Consider the following 15,168-nt stretch of genomic DNA (forward strand, 5'->3'; position numbering starts at 1 on the left):
TTAACTATGAACAAAACTTTGAATTTTTGAAATACTAAGGCTTTTCTACCTCAGGAATAGATTACCTTAGCTGTATTTGGCAAATTTTTTTTAGGAATTATTGATCCTCAATGCTCTTCAACTTCGACCTTTATTTGGCCTTTTTAACTTTTGTTTTATTCGAGCGTCACTGATGAGTCTTTTGTAGACGACAGGCACGTCTGGCATAATAAAATTTTAATCCTGGTATCTATGATGAGTTAATTTATTAACAAATTCAAACATAGAATTGTATGTGCTATAATTTAATGATGAAATTATCGTTGTGCTAAAATCATTATATGTGCTAAATCACTTTATGTGCTAAAATCAGTTTGGTGAATGAATTAAAATGGAAAAAAAACCCCGATTGATCACTTTGTGTAGAAATGTAAACCTTGAATGTGATACCCAATGCTATAATCATTATAACATGTATACTCATTGTAAAATTTACAGAATAGTGATAGATATTGACCGGTGAATTACGGTTACGCGCATTACCATTACATTTGTATGCAAAAATCATTACGTTTGCGCGCAGCTTTTTATTACAATTGCGAGCATTTATTTGATAGGTAAGCTCATGTAAGCTTAGGCAAAAACTCTTATTTATCTATGAATTTATTCAATCATTTTAAGTAAAAGTACCCTTTCCGTTAGACTTAGTCACCTTTTCACCCACGAGGATGTGGAAGTGGGATACAAGCAGGATAAGTCGGTGACATCATATTCTATCAATCCGGAAATTGTAATACTCATCACATACTAATGATTTTCTCCCCCGATTTGCTATTAAAAAAAAACCTTCAAATGCTCGTTACTTGACAAAACTTTACAATCTAACTTACAATAGATTATTTGCGAATTTTAAAGAGATCACTATTCTGGGTTTTTGATCACCCTGAAAAATTCGCAATGAAGTTACATATATATGCGTTAAGTTATAACAGAATTTATCATGCACACTTTTTAAATCGCAGCAATGTAAAGGACTTATTTCAATTTTCTCTGATTGCATTATAATCTAAAAACTTATAATTAGCGATTATGAATGGTCAATGTTTTGACTTTACATAAATCTTTATCATGATTTTTGATTGGACGAAATCATTCTGACTGATAGTTTTTCCATAATCTGTTGACTATTTCCCCAGCCAAAACTTGATTAACTTTATTGCTCATCAACCATATCAGAAAAACACCATCCCTACGCAAGTAACAATGGATAAAGTCCCTTTGTTTTTCAAGGTCATGTTCAGGAATCTTCTGATTTTTTGACTCATGCTCTCTGTCCACTTCAATGAATTTTTGAATATAGATTTCTGCCCGATATGGCAGTATGGTTGAGACAAGATGGTATATAAAGTAGGTAAAGTTTAAGAATGTCATAAAAACCAGAATGAACCAGTCGATTATAAAAACCATCTCACTGTACAGGTTAATTGGCAGCGAGCACTGTACAGTCCAGCTTTGTATATTTGTCATTTGTCTTATACGAAAATCACAAAAGGTTACGATTGGAAATTGTTGATGATCAAAAATTGTTTTATCCTTGTACACACGTGACAAGACATCGATACCTAAAGTTTTGAAATCTACTCCTAGTAAAATATCTACCATTACTATTTGTCCGATAGTTGAAATAACGTACAGCAATGTTGTCATCAAAAAGATAAACACCAAAAAGTTTCCTTTGTGGAATCCGTACGTTGCTAAAAGTTCCCATGGTCCTTCCCATGTTTTGTACTGTATGTTAAGTCGGTTTCGAATTTTCAGATATTTTTGTAAATACTGTACAGTCGCTTGAACTTTATCTTTTCTATCGTTTCCATATGAAAAAGTAATATTGTCGGTCATTTGAAGGAGCTTCTTGATATTTAAAGAAGAATAACCACTAAATGCTAGCCAAAACATTCGTGGCGCGTAAAAGAATAAGGCTTGAAAAACCCAGACCAAAGGTAACCATTGGTAATATTGAATTGTCCTTGTCTCCTTCATGCTCGAAACTGTCGATAAACTTTCATTGAAATCTACTACATAAGTATTCCGAACCCAACAGTAGTCGTTGATGTATTTTACTTGAGAACTAGGAAACTGTGCAGGACACCAGCAACGAATAGGTGATGTCACCAAACCACGAGTACTTAAAAATATTGCAACATTTAAACAAATCACCAAACATCCCAAACGATTGGCCTGGTGCACCAAAGGGTCGTCGGATCCACCGATTTTTATATACAAGATATTTTTTCCTGAATCGTACTTTTTAATTCTAAAAGAAAAGTAAAAGATCATATGAAATCAATGGGAATGCATTTATAAACTATATATAGACTACTGTATTAGGGTTCTTGATGACTATTCTTTAGTTTATTATGTTGTGTCATATGTACTATTGTTTGTCTGTTTGTCTTGTTCATTTTTAGCCATGGCGTTGTCAGTTTATTTTCGAGTTATGAGTTTGACTGTCCCTTTGGTAACTTTCGTCCCTCTTCTATTAGTGTCAATATTTAATTTTTCAAGATTTCGTTGAGTGATTTTATTATCTGTGAGTCATTATCATTAGATGTATTTTACTTTTATTTTTTTTATTTGTTTAAAATTTGCAGGAAAAAAATCTGATAGCGCAGTAGCACCGATAATATATCTGTAGAACACTGTAAGATGTTTTACCTGGTTATCAATCGAAAAATTTAATCAATGCATTTACCCGGTACAATAAAGCTATTGTAAGATGATGTTTTTGTATTACATACTGGTATATGAGAATAAACTGCTTGCCTAACGTCCAAAACGATTATATCTTGCATATGAAGGCAGATCGAATAAAAAATGATTGCAACAGGTAGGTTCAGTAAGGTAGTTCGACAGTAAAAAGGGTTGGAAGATTGCTGAAAACCTAGGTTATATTCGATAACAGGCATTTACCCCACAGCGAGTGTAGCAAGGAATTTTAAACTTCATAAACGAACTCAATACTTACCCTCCCATGGTACAAATGGAGTGGACAGCTTAAGAACACGTGACTATTTATGGAAACTACACAATTTAGGCAGTGACGAAGTAATCAAAACACAATTTACATCCTGAAAATTAACAGTTATACTTAATGCAATTTTAAAACATTAAAGCATACAATCAACATAATCAATATATTTGGTTTCAGGTAATTTGCAATTGCAACAATTTTGTCTCGCCTTGACGAAGCCAAAAGAGAGACATAGGTATGCTGTTTCCGGCGTCGTCGTCGGCGGCATCACCAATGTATTAGTTTTTGATTAGGTCTAGTTTATTGTGAAGCACAAGTGGGAGATCAATGATACTTGGTATGCAGTTGTATTAGCATTGGCACATCTCATTCAATGGAGATTAGTTGGCCCTGTTTGTTCAGTCCCGGTCTATTGTCTCCGTAACTTTTGCTTAGATAACATATAATAATTTGTGATTGGGTCAGTTGATTGGTAACCACTAATGGTAGGTCAATGATATTTGGTATGCAGTTGTATAAGCATTGGCATATCTCATTTCCTTGGAGATTGTTTGGCTATACCTCATTAGGTATGTTCTAATGACTTCGAAATTTTGCTCAGTTTATGTGTACTAGTAAGTGATTATGTTGTTACAAGGGCAACCATTTGTGGTAGGCCACTGTTAATTGGTATTCATTCAACTTTGAACATGTTTGGTTTTATAAATATTTTGATTTGAGCGTCACTGGTGAGTCTTATGTAGACGAAACGCACGTCTGGCGTACTTAATTATAATCCTGGTACCTTTGATAACTATTTACACCACTGGGTCGATGACACTGCTGGTGGACGTTTCGTCCCCGAGGGTATCACCAGCCCAGTAGTCAACACTTTGGTGTTGACATGAATATCAATAATGTGGTCATTTTTATAAATTTCCTGACTACAAAACTTTAAATTTTTCGAAAAACTAAGGATTTTCTTATCCCAGGCATAGATTACCTTAGTCGTATTTGGCACAACTTTTTAGAATTTTGGATCCTAAATGCTCTTTAACTTTAAACTTCTGCTTTATAAATACTGTGGATTCATTTATTTTCGTGGGTACCAATTTTCGTGGATTACGGAAAACTTGCATGTTCGTGGATATCTAATTTCGTGGTTTCGCCGAAGTCTGCATATAATCCTATAGAAATTTTGTAATTCGTTGAACATTTAATTTCGTGGTTCACCTGTACCCACGAAAGCCACGAAAATTGGTATCCAACGAATTATAATGAATCCACAGAATTTTGATTTGAGAGTCACTGATGAGTCTTATGTAGACGAAACGCGAGTCTGGCGTACTTAATTATAATCCTGGTACATTTGATAACTTCATTTGTATAAGCCTTATCATATCTAATTGCCATTGAGAATGTTTGGCCTCGCCCTCTCAGTCATTTTCTATTGACTTTGAAGCTTAGTTAACTTGTATATAAGTTTGTGATCAAATTAGTTTAAGATGAAATTTAGTGGCGTTTGCAGGTATTTCTTTCATGGAGATTATATATCGCCACCCCCACATTATGGTTCATTGCATTGACTTTGAAACTTTTACATAGTTTACAAGTTAACGTTTGTGTTTAGATATAAGAAGATGGTGATATGAGTGCCAATGAGACAATTCTCCATCCAAGTAACAATTTATAAAAGTAAACCATTAGAGGTCAAAGTACGGTCTTCAACACGGAGCCTTGGATCACACCGAACAGCACTTCCTATGGAGATTTGCAATGAAAATGGGAGATTGATTTTTGATAGTTTAGTCGTCTTTAGAGTACAACAAACAACTCTTAGTATGTTTTCATATATTTTATCAAGCTACAATCTAGATGTCGTGATTTTTTAGTTGACAATTTTAATAATAAATTTTTCAATATGTCAAGGTAAAGAATCTCAAATTTGATAAAAATAGTTAACCATATATTCTCCTTTCTGTAGTTTTAAAGTTTCTTTAAACAAGGTAGATACTGGACAGATATCAACCAAAAACTGACAAAAAAACCTCATTTTTGCAGAGTTATCTCCCCTTTCTAATGTCAATATTGATTTTCAGATTTCCTCAAGTTAGATTTTATGGGGCTTTTCTGTGTACATTTGGGGCTTTATGCTATAGATAAGAGCTAAAACATTTTCTGTTGCAACTAGTTTGGCTGAACTATTAGGAGTTAACCACTTTTCAGGTAAAAATGAACGTGGGTGTGTCTTTATACATTCCGTTTGAAAAGAAGACAAATTTAGTGATGCTTTAATATGCTGATGACAAATCGATATTAGTGCCAATATAACTATATTCAAAAATCTTTTTACAACATTGGTAAGATAACTTTACTATTAAGATGTTTAAAGGGAACGACCTACAATAAGTTAATTGCATTTGGTATGCAGTTGTATTAACATTGGCACATTTAATTTCCATGGAGATTGTTTATTCATGTACCTTCAGTCATGGTCTAATACTTTGAATATTTGCATAACTTACATGTTAAAGTATTGCTATTTTAATTTCAACATTTGAAAAATTAAAATAAGCAAAATGCGAGACATATATCTGTGATATACAGTTCATTAACATATGTATCATAGCTAAAAAAACCAACTTTGAAATATTTAAAAAAGATTATGGTCGAAAGACTCGAACCGAATACAAGAAGTTACCCTAAATGAAAGAATGACTTCGTCAGTTTATAAGTGAAATGCATTGTACGAAATTTATTTGATATTCAATGTTGTATTGCGAATTTAAATTTCAAAAGTGTTCTAGTTTTTATGAGATAATCAAGTGCCTCTTAAAATTAAAATTAGAAAAGTTAAATTTTAAATTCGTGATTAGTTTTTTTTTTCAAAAACAAATCAGTAGTTAAAAAGTAAAATTATAAAAATACAGAACTCCAAGGAGAAGTTCAAGTGGCTTGATTAAAATCTCAAACAACATGAACAAATAAAACGGAAGAAAACAACTGTCATATTCCTGGTTTGGTACGCACATTGCCTATGCAGGAAATTGTGGATTGATACTGGTTTTATGGCTAGCTACATATCTCGCTTGTATGACATCATTGGACTTTTCTATATAGAAATAAATGCTAGCAAACAGTAATAAAGCAAAAATACTGAACTCCGAGGAAAATTCAAAAAGGAAAGTCCAAAATCAAATGGCAAAATCAAACGTTCAAACACATTAAACGAATAGATAACAACTGTCATATTCCTGACTTGGTACAGGCATTTTTTTATGTAGAAAATGGTGGATTGAACCTGGTTTTATAGCTAGCTATACCTCTCACTTGTATGACAGTCGTATCAAATTCCATTATATTGTCAACGATACGTGAACAAAACAAACAAACACTATAGGTAAAAATGTCAAAAATAGAGGTACAGCAGTCAACATTGTGTTATCATCGTAATCACTATAAAAACAACAAATGTAACGAAAAAGCACAAAAAGGCATACATTAAATTTAACATCATCTTTTTGCTTATATTATACGATTTTATTTTTCTATGTAAAATTCATCCATAAAGGATGGAAGGTTTTAAGTACTGGTGTAAAATTGCTCGTTTAAAATTCGCACAGGTAGACATACAATAAATAAAATAATTTTGTCGTTTAAAGTATGACGGGATACATAAATACAGAGTCACGTAAAGTAGATATAACAAAAAACAGACTTAACAGCAAAAGTAATAATAATAAATAAAATAATTGTGAGGTTCAAAGTATGCATCCTCAGTAGATGAAATTTGTTAGAACCTACTTACATGTTACATGCTAGTATAGTTACCATTTTGATCCAATGTACTTTTGATTTGGAAAGAATTGTTAAATTTAACATTAAGTCTTTCCAGCCATACATAGAAATAAACACTATGAAATAAGTAAAAACCCATTGATAAGCACTAAGTTTATCAACTTTATCTTTAAAATTTGCACAACGAATTTAAGATTATATAACAAGTACATTACGATATCTTTTCACAGGTATTAATAACGTGGACATATTCAATGAAGTTCATACTGTATTTGACCAATTTTGTCGTCGTCAATGGGGATTTGACAAATGCAACTCTTTACATGCTGTACTAACAATCCTATGGTAATCCAATTCAAGTTAAATTTTAGAAATTAAGCATTTATAGCATTTCGGAAACGTCGACTGCGATTGTATATTTTCGTTGCCAATAACTCTTAGCATACAAAAATTAAAAGTATCTTTCATGAGTTGATTTCCCCGAAAGTTAACAGGAGAATTGAAAACAGACGCCGTCCAAATTAAACGGGGTATCCGTTATTTTTTATTCTTAAATATTCCACCACGCAAAATAGATTACTTGTGAAATATAATAAGTATTATTATACTATATAAGCTGCATCGCGTAGAAATCGACTTTAGGCAAGTGCATGTATACATGTTTAAGTATAAGACTTTAATTGATTTGAAAAATTCAAATAGGAAATGAATGATAAACTATGATCTGCTTTGTATGGTTCTTATAACAACTCAATTTTCAAACAGTTACAGACTTTCTGAAGATATGTTCAGCCCGAGATATGTTAATCGTTATCAAAGGTACCAGAATTATAATTTAGTACGCCAGACGCGCGTTTCGTCTACATAAGACTCAACAGTGACGCTCATATCAAAATATTTATAAAGCCAAACAAGTACAAAGTTGAAGAGCATTGCGGATTCAAAACTCCAAAAAAGTTGTGCCAAATACCGCTAAGGTAATCTTTGCCTGGGATAAGAAAATCCTTCGTTTTTCGTAAAATATAAGTTTTTGTTAACAGGAAATTTATAAAAATGACCACATTATTGATATTGATGTCAACACCGAAGTGTTGACTACTGGGGTGGTGATACCCTCGGGGACGAAACGTCCACCAACAGTGGCATCGACCCAGTGGTGTAAATAGTTATCAAAGGTACCAGGATTATAATTTAGTACGCCAGACGCGCTAAATGTTAACAGATGTATTGATTTCATTTGCAATAGTTCAATTTCTTTCCGACACAGCTCATTTATTAGTGCAAACATAAAATGGACACAAATGGTGAAAAATACAACAATGATTATTCAAAATATATTTTAGTGATATTTTTTAAAAGCGGTGTCAAAACGTATGGCACAATTGTTATCAGATAACAGTCAATTAAACAATTAAATTGAAATCATTACACAGAACATTAAATATAAATGTGTAAAAACGCAAGTTGATGTAACTTTCAAATATATTTCTGCACTAACACTTCAAATATGTAATCAGTAAAACAGAAACTAACGAGTCGTCCCGAAACACGACGGATGCCACATATGGAGCTGGTTCTCTTTACCGATCTTAAGCTACTGAGTTTGCCATCGATTTAGAAAGAGTTAGTGTGTTGTTCAGTCTTTAGTGTTTTGTGAAGTGTTTGAGGACTACTGTTTTTTTTTCGCTATAGTGTTGTCTATCACCTTGGAACTTTCCCCCATTTTGTTTTTTTTTAACTTCAATGAAGTTACCATAACTTATATACTTGAAGTACAGACGGAGTTAGAGTTGTCTTCTTTCTATATCCTAAATCTCTTTGCACTTTCCGAGTTTGAAAGCTTTGAAATATAATTTAGCTGCTAAAATATTTAGCAATGTTTGACTTTAACCGTAGATGGTAAAAAAACGTCATGGCCATCCAACACAAAACAAAAACACCAGCCCATCAAACTGTCAACATAATTATGAATTTTCAAATCTTTCACACGAGGATTACATCTGCGCTCACAATAATAACCCGTCAATCGTGAATCAGATACCCGAAACTGTGTGATCTTATAAAATCAAAGTGAACGTTACAAACATGTATCTATATTTATTAAGTATTTCTAGATAAGCCGAAAATAGATACGATTTCATAGTTGGCTGATAAAAGGATATACTTTAGAATACGAAGAAAACGTATACTGTGGAAAATCCCTCAGACTATCTTGAAAAAAAAATTTCAACTTATAACTGTGCAATATTTTAATACGATGTACGTGTGAATAAAATTTCAGCTGTTGGTATATTTTCGTCATCTTAAAACTAAATTTATTTTTTAAGAGTACATATCAATAGTCTTATTTTAAAATTTAGTTTTTAGAAAAGTCCTCCCGACAGGATGATAATCTTATATTTTCGATTATTATGAGAATGTTCTTCAATCGAAAAACATGTATAAGAAAAAAACAAACAAAAGAAATTTTACAGGCAGAAAAGGTCAAACCGCTTCATCTCCATTATTTAAGAATAACGATGAGGCAAGTACTAAAACAATTGTTATAACAAAATATGTGCACATGCGTATATCCATGGAAAGTTAATCTGGATGAATGAAATCCCCAATAATTTAAAGTACGTTTATGTCAGAATAATATACATTCAATTTTGAAATATTTTTTACTAAATAATGTATAAGTTAAAAGACATCTTGAATAATTTAATTATGATGTATTCTAATTAGAAAACGGAAGTTCGACAAAAGTCAATCAGTTTGACAAATTAAAGGAAATAGGAACAATAATAATAAACAAATAAACTAATGATGTAAAAGTCAGAAATGAAAAGACCTTGAATAAAAATCGAAAATAATATATATATCGGGAGAACATGACTTAAATCTTTATTATTCCGTCTCTTTTTACTTCATTCATACCATAGATGTAATCTTAATATAACGTTTAATGCTAAGAGAACTATGAAGAATTTCATTCATTTCTAGATTCCCTTTATCAGGAAATCCCAGTGAAAGCCAAATATAACAATTTACATAATGAAAATTTAAAAGCCAACATCCAATTCACAATGGAAACGAAAATTCAGAAATTATTGGCTTCATCTATTATTGTGATTTTTGAATAATGAGGAAAAAATTTGGATAAGTTATTGCGATTTCCGTAAAATACACTTACATATAGATGCATTATTTGCAATAACAAAATATCAGAATAATTGCTGAGTTTACAATATTATGTAAAATGTTAACCATAAACTATCATACACCGTAATATTATCAAACTAGACACTTATATTACAAAGGATAAGCGGCAGATAATATGGAATATTGAAACTGATAAGTAACACACAAACTGACAATTCAATGACAAATAACGATCAACAGCCAAAGAACAACCAACAGAACACAAACCAAAACAAATCGATACTGATCGATGTTATAAATACGTTAAAATACTCACATGATTTATTTTTCTTTTGATTTTGTATCATGTTGATGATCAGCGATACACCTTTATACTTTAATCTAAAATGGTTGTTTATCAACGATGTCTTGATAATAAAAGAGGGACGAAAGAGGGAGAGGGAGAGTCAAACGCACAGATAGAAAATGAAATTGCCTGTCCCAAGTCAGGAGCCTGTTATTCAGTGTTTGTCGTTTGTTTATGTGTAACATATTAGTTTTTCGTTCATTTTTAGCTCACCTCATCACTTGGCGTCCGGCGTCCGTCGTCGTCCGTCGTCGTCGTCGTCGTCCGTCGTCGTTAGCTTTTACAAAAATCTTCTCCTCTGAAACTACTGGGCCAAATTGAACCATATTGGCCACATTCATCATTGGGGTATCTAGTTTAAAAAATGTGTGGGGTGACCCGGTCAACTAACCAAGCTGGCCACCACGGCTAAAAATAGAACAGGGGTAAAATGTAGATTTTGGCTTATAACTCTGAAACCAAATCATTTAGAGCAAAATTGACAGGGAGTTAAATTGTTAATCAAGTCAATATATATCTGCCCTGAAATATTCAAATGAATTGAATAACCGGTTGTTGGGTTGCTGCCCTCCAATTGGTAATTTTTAAAGAAATTTTGCCGTGTTTGGTTATTATCTTGAATACTATTATAGATAGCGATAAACTGTCAACAGCGATAATGTTCAGCAAAGTAAGATCTACAAATAAGTCAACATGACCTAAATGGTCAATTGACCCTTTAAGGAGTTATTGCCCTTTATAGTCAATTTTTAACAATTTTCATTAATTTGGTAAATTTATGTAAATTTTTACCAAATATTTTTCTCTGTTACTAATGGGCAAAGTTCATTATAGATATAATTGTAAGAAGCAAGAACGTTCAGTAAAGTAAGAACTTCAAACACATCACCATCACCAAAATACAATTTTGTCATGAATCCATTTGTGTCCTTTGTTTAATATGCACATAGACCAAGGTGAGCGACACAGGCTCTTTAGAGCCTCTAGTTTATATAAATAAGGCCGTTAGTTTTCTCGTTTGAATTGTTTTACATTGTCATATCGGAGCCTTTTATAGCTGACTTTGCGGCATGGGCTTTGCTAATTGTTGAAGGCCGTACGGTGACCTATAGTTGTTAATGTCTGTGTCATTTTTGGTCTCTTGTGGACAGTTGTCTCATTGGCAATCATACCACATTTTCTTTTTTTATATTTAAAACGCCATGGCTAAAAATAAAAAGACAAACAAACAAATGATAGTACAGAAGACACAACATAGAAAACTAAAGACTAAGCAACACGAACCCCACCAAAAACTAGGGACGATCGCAGGTGCTCCGGAAGGGTAAAATATTATGAGATTAGATGGTTCTATAAAACTTGAAGGAATAGTTATCTTTTTATTATCTGGAAACCACTCTGAATAAGATATGTCCGTTTCCTTTATGAATAAATTTCACTTTGGGACAATTTTCAAAATTGTTTTAGTATCATTGTTTGCAATGTGCATGTGTATGTGTTCATGTGTTTATACCAACATTATGTCGTATGTTAGAATATAAAGTCTGGTCGCAAATGCATAACAAGAACGTGTCCCCAATACACGGATGCCCAACTCGCACTATCATTTCATATGTTCAGTGGACCGTGAAATTGGGGTCAAACTCAAATTTGGTATTATAATTAGAAAGATCATATCATATAGAACATGTGTACCAAGTTTCAAGTTGATTGGACTTCAACTTCATGAAAAACTTCCTTGACCAAAACTTTAACCTGAAGCGGGACAAACGGACGCCAGACGAACGAACGGACGAACGAACAAACAGACGGACGAACGGACGTACAGACCAAAAAACATAATGCACCTCTTCTTTCGTAGGTTGGGCATAAAAAAGTAATTTAAGACAGACATGTATTTATTTCAAGTATCTGTCAAAAACATAAATCAAAGTGAGTATTTTAGTAAATTATTCGTGGACGAGCAAGCAACCTGTTTTTATCAAATAGCTAAGCAATTTATAAACAGTATGTATTCTACCCCTCCCTCCAATATCAACACCCTATCATCATTAAATTATATAGAGATGAACAGTCATGTCTCATCATTCTTTGTAAATGACTGAACTCTCCTTGTCATTGCAAATTGATTTCAGCAAAATGTAAATTGATTACAAGTCCATCTGAAGCACCAGAATTGATCCCCCTTTTATGGGGTACATGTTGTTCAGTCTTGAGTCATCTTTGAAGTGTATTGTAGACGTGGTCGTGTTTTCTGCGTTATTCAATTTTTGCGATAGTGTTGTCAGTTTGTCTTCAACTTGGTAGTGATGAATGTCCCGTCCCTTTTGTATCCCTTTTTTATGTAATGTTTGTTTTTATTGTTTTACCTTATTTTTATAATACATACACATACATTTGGTTAATTATGTATACAATAAGGTAGACTTAATTATTCTTTAAAATGTACATACTGTAATTGTATGATACCTTTATTTGAACTAGTAAGACACGTGTTGCAAGGGTGTCAGGTGATTGTCCCACTTTCGACTAAAAGGTAATAACGAACAGTTTTGGAATTTTAATAGAAAACAACATTTGGATATTTCTTTTATCTTAGAGAAATAGCCATACTATATTCAATGTAATTATCAAAATGCCTACTAGTTAATGCAATGCTAAGATACATAGATTATTTAAAAAACATAACAAAATAAAAATCAATATCATAAATTATACATTAGAAACAGAAAAAAATATACAATACTATATCATAATTGGTCGACCCACTATCATTATCACTCTGTCCAGATTTAAAAACAAAATATGAATGTCACTGCCTTCTGAGGTTAAATACGTTGACCCGGACATATCACCGACGTCATAAGGTACAAACCGACGTGGATAAATTTGTCCCAGATGTTTTCAAGGCATCTTTCGGTTAGCTAGTTAAACATAAAAAAATATTTATATCACGCATAGTACGCAAAATATGCAAATCATTTTGTTGAAATGACAAAACGTGTTAATTCTTATATTTACATCGTTTAGTGTCAATATGCAGACAACCTGATAATCGGTACATATAGATAGTAGCATAGAGCCAACGACATATTTGTGAAAAATAACGGTAAGTAATCATGAAAGTAAACCGGATATCCTTGTTAATCTTACTGTTTCAAATGCGTCTGTCCGTTATTTAGTTCATTCTATGTAAGGGAGTAGGCAAGATAAGACTCCTTTTTAACCCCAAGATATAAAGTTTTTAAAAAGGTGTTAATTGTAAACTTTAACTCATTAATTTTACTTTTGTTACATAAATATACAGAAAATACATTTAAATTTTATATGTTAAGTCGGTCTCATTAAGTTTCCACAGAGAGTAGATTTTAGGGTGAAAACACAGGCCTTTTTGTTCATCTGTTATGATTGAGCTTAACTATTTCCAATGTTTTAATTAATATCCTGGTACCATTGATAACTATTAATTCCGGCGCTTTTTTGTGAATATACGATTTCGGATGTACTTTTTATTGAAAGTCCTAAGGGGTACAACAACGCCTAAATTAATTTAATTTCTTCTCACGTGGATAATTGTCACAATAAAAATCATACCAGCTCTCCTTTTTTTTACATATGAATAGCTGGTTTTAATATAGACTATAATGCTGTAGTTACTTTTCTTGTTGGGTGTGATCTGTACTCGTGTGTTGTTTGTTCAGTATTTCACTAGCTATATACTGATTTGAAAAAGGTGACATCCAAGGCTCAGAAGACGAAGAATAAATGACGACGGCCTTCAGATGGTACTCGTCAATTTTTTCATGGAATGTATCGTTATTTAAAAATCCGTGCTTTACAGTTTTACTTCAGAAATATTACTTGTTATTCACTGTATAAAGTTTTAAAAACTATTTAAATATTGGTGTTCGTTTGATGATTATGGCGCAACAAACGTACCCCATGGCTCCATGTCTCTATTGACATGACCACTAGGGTCATATGTCGAGCAAAGTGAAAGAAGTAATTACCAGAAAAGACTGTGGTAGCTCAATTCTGAACAGTTTCATAGTTGAAAAGGTAACCACCAAAGGTATTGAGATGAATATGTTTGTAGTTAAGTTTTTATATATAGTCCACTCTAATCCTAAGAAGGAAAAATGCAATAGCCTACAATGATGTTCTGTTGTAGTCTGCGTCGGTGTTTAGCGGTTTATTTGACATAGATATATGTAGTATATCAATTATATGTGCATGTTTCAAGTGATAATGAAGTCAGCCTTTGTGCTCTTCATTTGCATAACTGCTATCAATTTCCCTAGTTTCCTTGTTCAGTGGACTAAGTGTTACTGAAACATTGGTTTGTTGAAACATCTATGATATATAACAAACATAGCATATATAAGTGTTTAAGTGTTTGTTATTTTATGAATGCCTGTTAATTATTATTATTTTTTTTTTTTATTTATTTGAGAGGGGCAAATACTCTGCCTCAAAATTCAGTTGCATTTCATATCCTTAATCCCGTAATATCACTGAGCAAAACGTACCAATTAATTTTAATCTGGTTCCAAGTCAAAACTATGACAGATGTTTTGCATTCGTTTGATGTGTTCGGGGCTTTATTTTGTCGTTTAATAATTGACCTTCCTTTTTATTTTTTTCTATTTTAATTTACTTTTTCCCAATGTACTGTTTTAAAAGACAGCTTGTTTTCCATCAAATGTCTTTTTGTTGTCACTGTTGTGTTTTAAACCCATAGTTGAAAACCTCTTTTGCTTTAGAGAGGCTAAAGATAATACTTGGACATTCAAACTCATAAGTCGAAAATAAACTGACAACGCCATGACAAAATAAAGGACAAAACCAAAACATAGCATAATAAAAGACTTAGCAAACACGAACCCTGCCA

At 32.4% G+C, this 15,168-nt stretch overlaps 1 protein-coding gene across 2 annotated transcripts; it reads right to left on the reverse strand.

Moving 5' to 3' along the window:
- Window positions 1-382: 382 nt before the first annotated feature.
- Window positions 383-10,321, reverse strand: LOC139502789 (innexin unc-9-like). 2 transcript variants are annotated; one of them, XM_071292372.1, is made up of 3 exons: window positions 10,248-10,321; window positions 3,005-3,107; window positions 383-2,293 (listed from the first exon to the last, which is right to left on the reverse strand). In XM_071292372.1, the coding sequence occupies exons 2-3, from the start codon at window positions 3,010-3,012 to the stop codon at window positions 1,129-1,131; spliced, it is 1,173 nt and encodes a 390-aa protein (XP_071148473.1). In that variant the 5' UTR covers window positions 3,013-3,107; window positions 10,248-10,321; the 3' UTR covers window positions 383-1,128. The 2 variants fall into 2 exon arrangements, with proteins under 2 accessions (XP_071148473.1, XP_071148472.1); XM_071292371.1 differs by lacking the exon at window positions 10,248-10,321 and adding an exon at window positions 6,798-6,920.
- Between the last annotated feature and the right edge of the window lie 4,847 nt (window positions 10,322-15,168).

This window comes from Mytilus edulis, chromosome 14 (assembly GCF_963676685.1).
Source record: "Mytilus edulis chromosome 14, xbMytEdul2.2, whole genome shotgun sequence".
Classification (NCBI taxonomy): domain Eukaryota; kingdom Metazoa; phylum Mollusca; class Bivalvia; order Mytilida; family Mytilidae; genus Mytilus; species Mytilus edulis.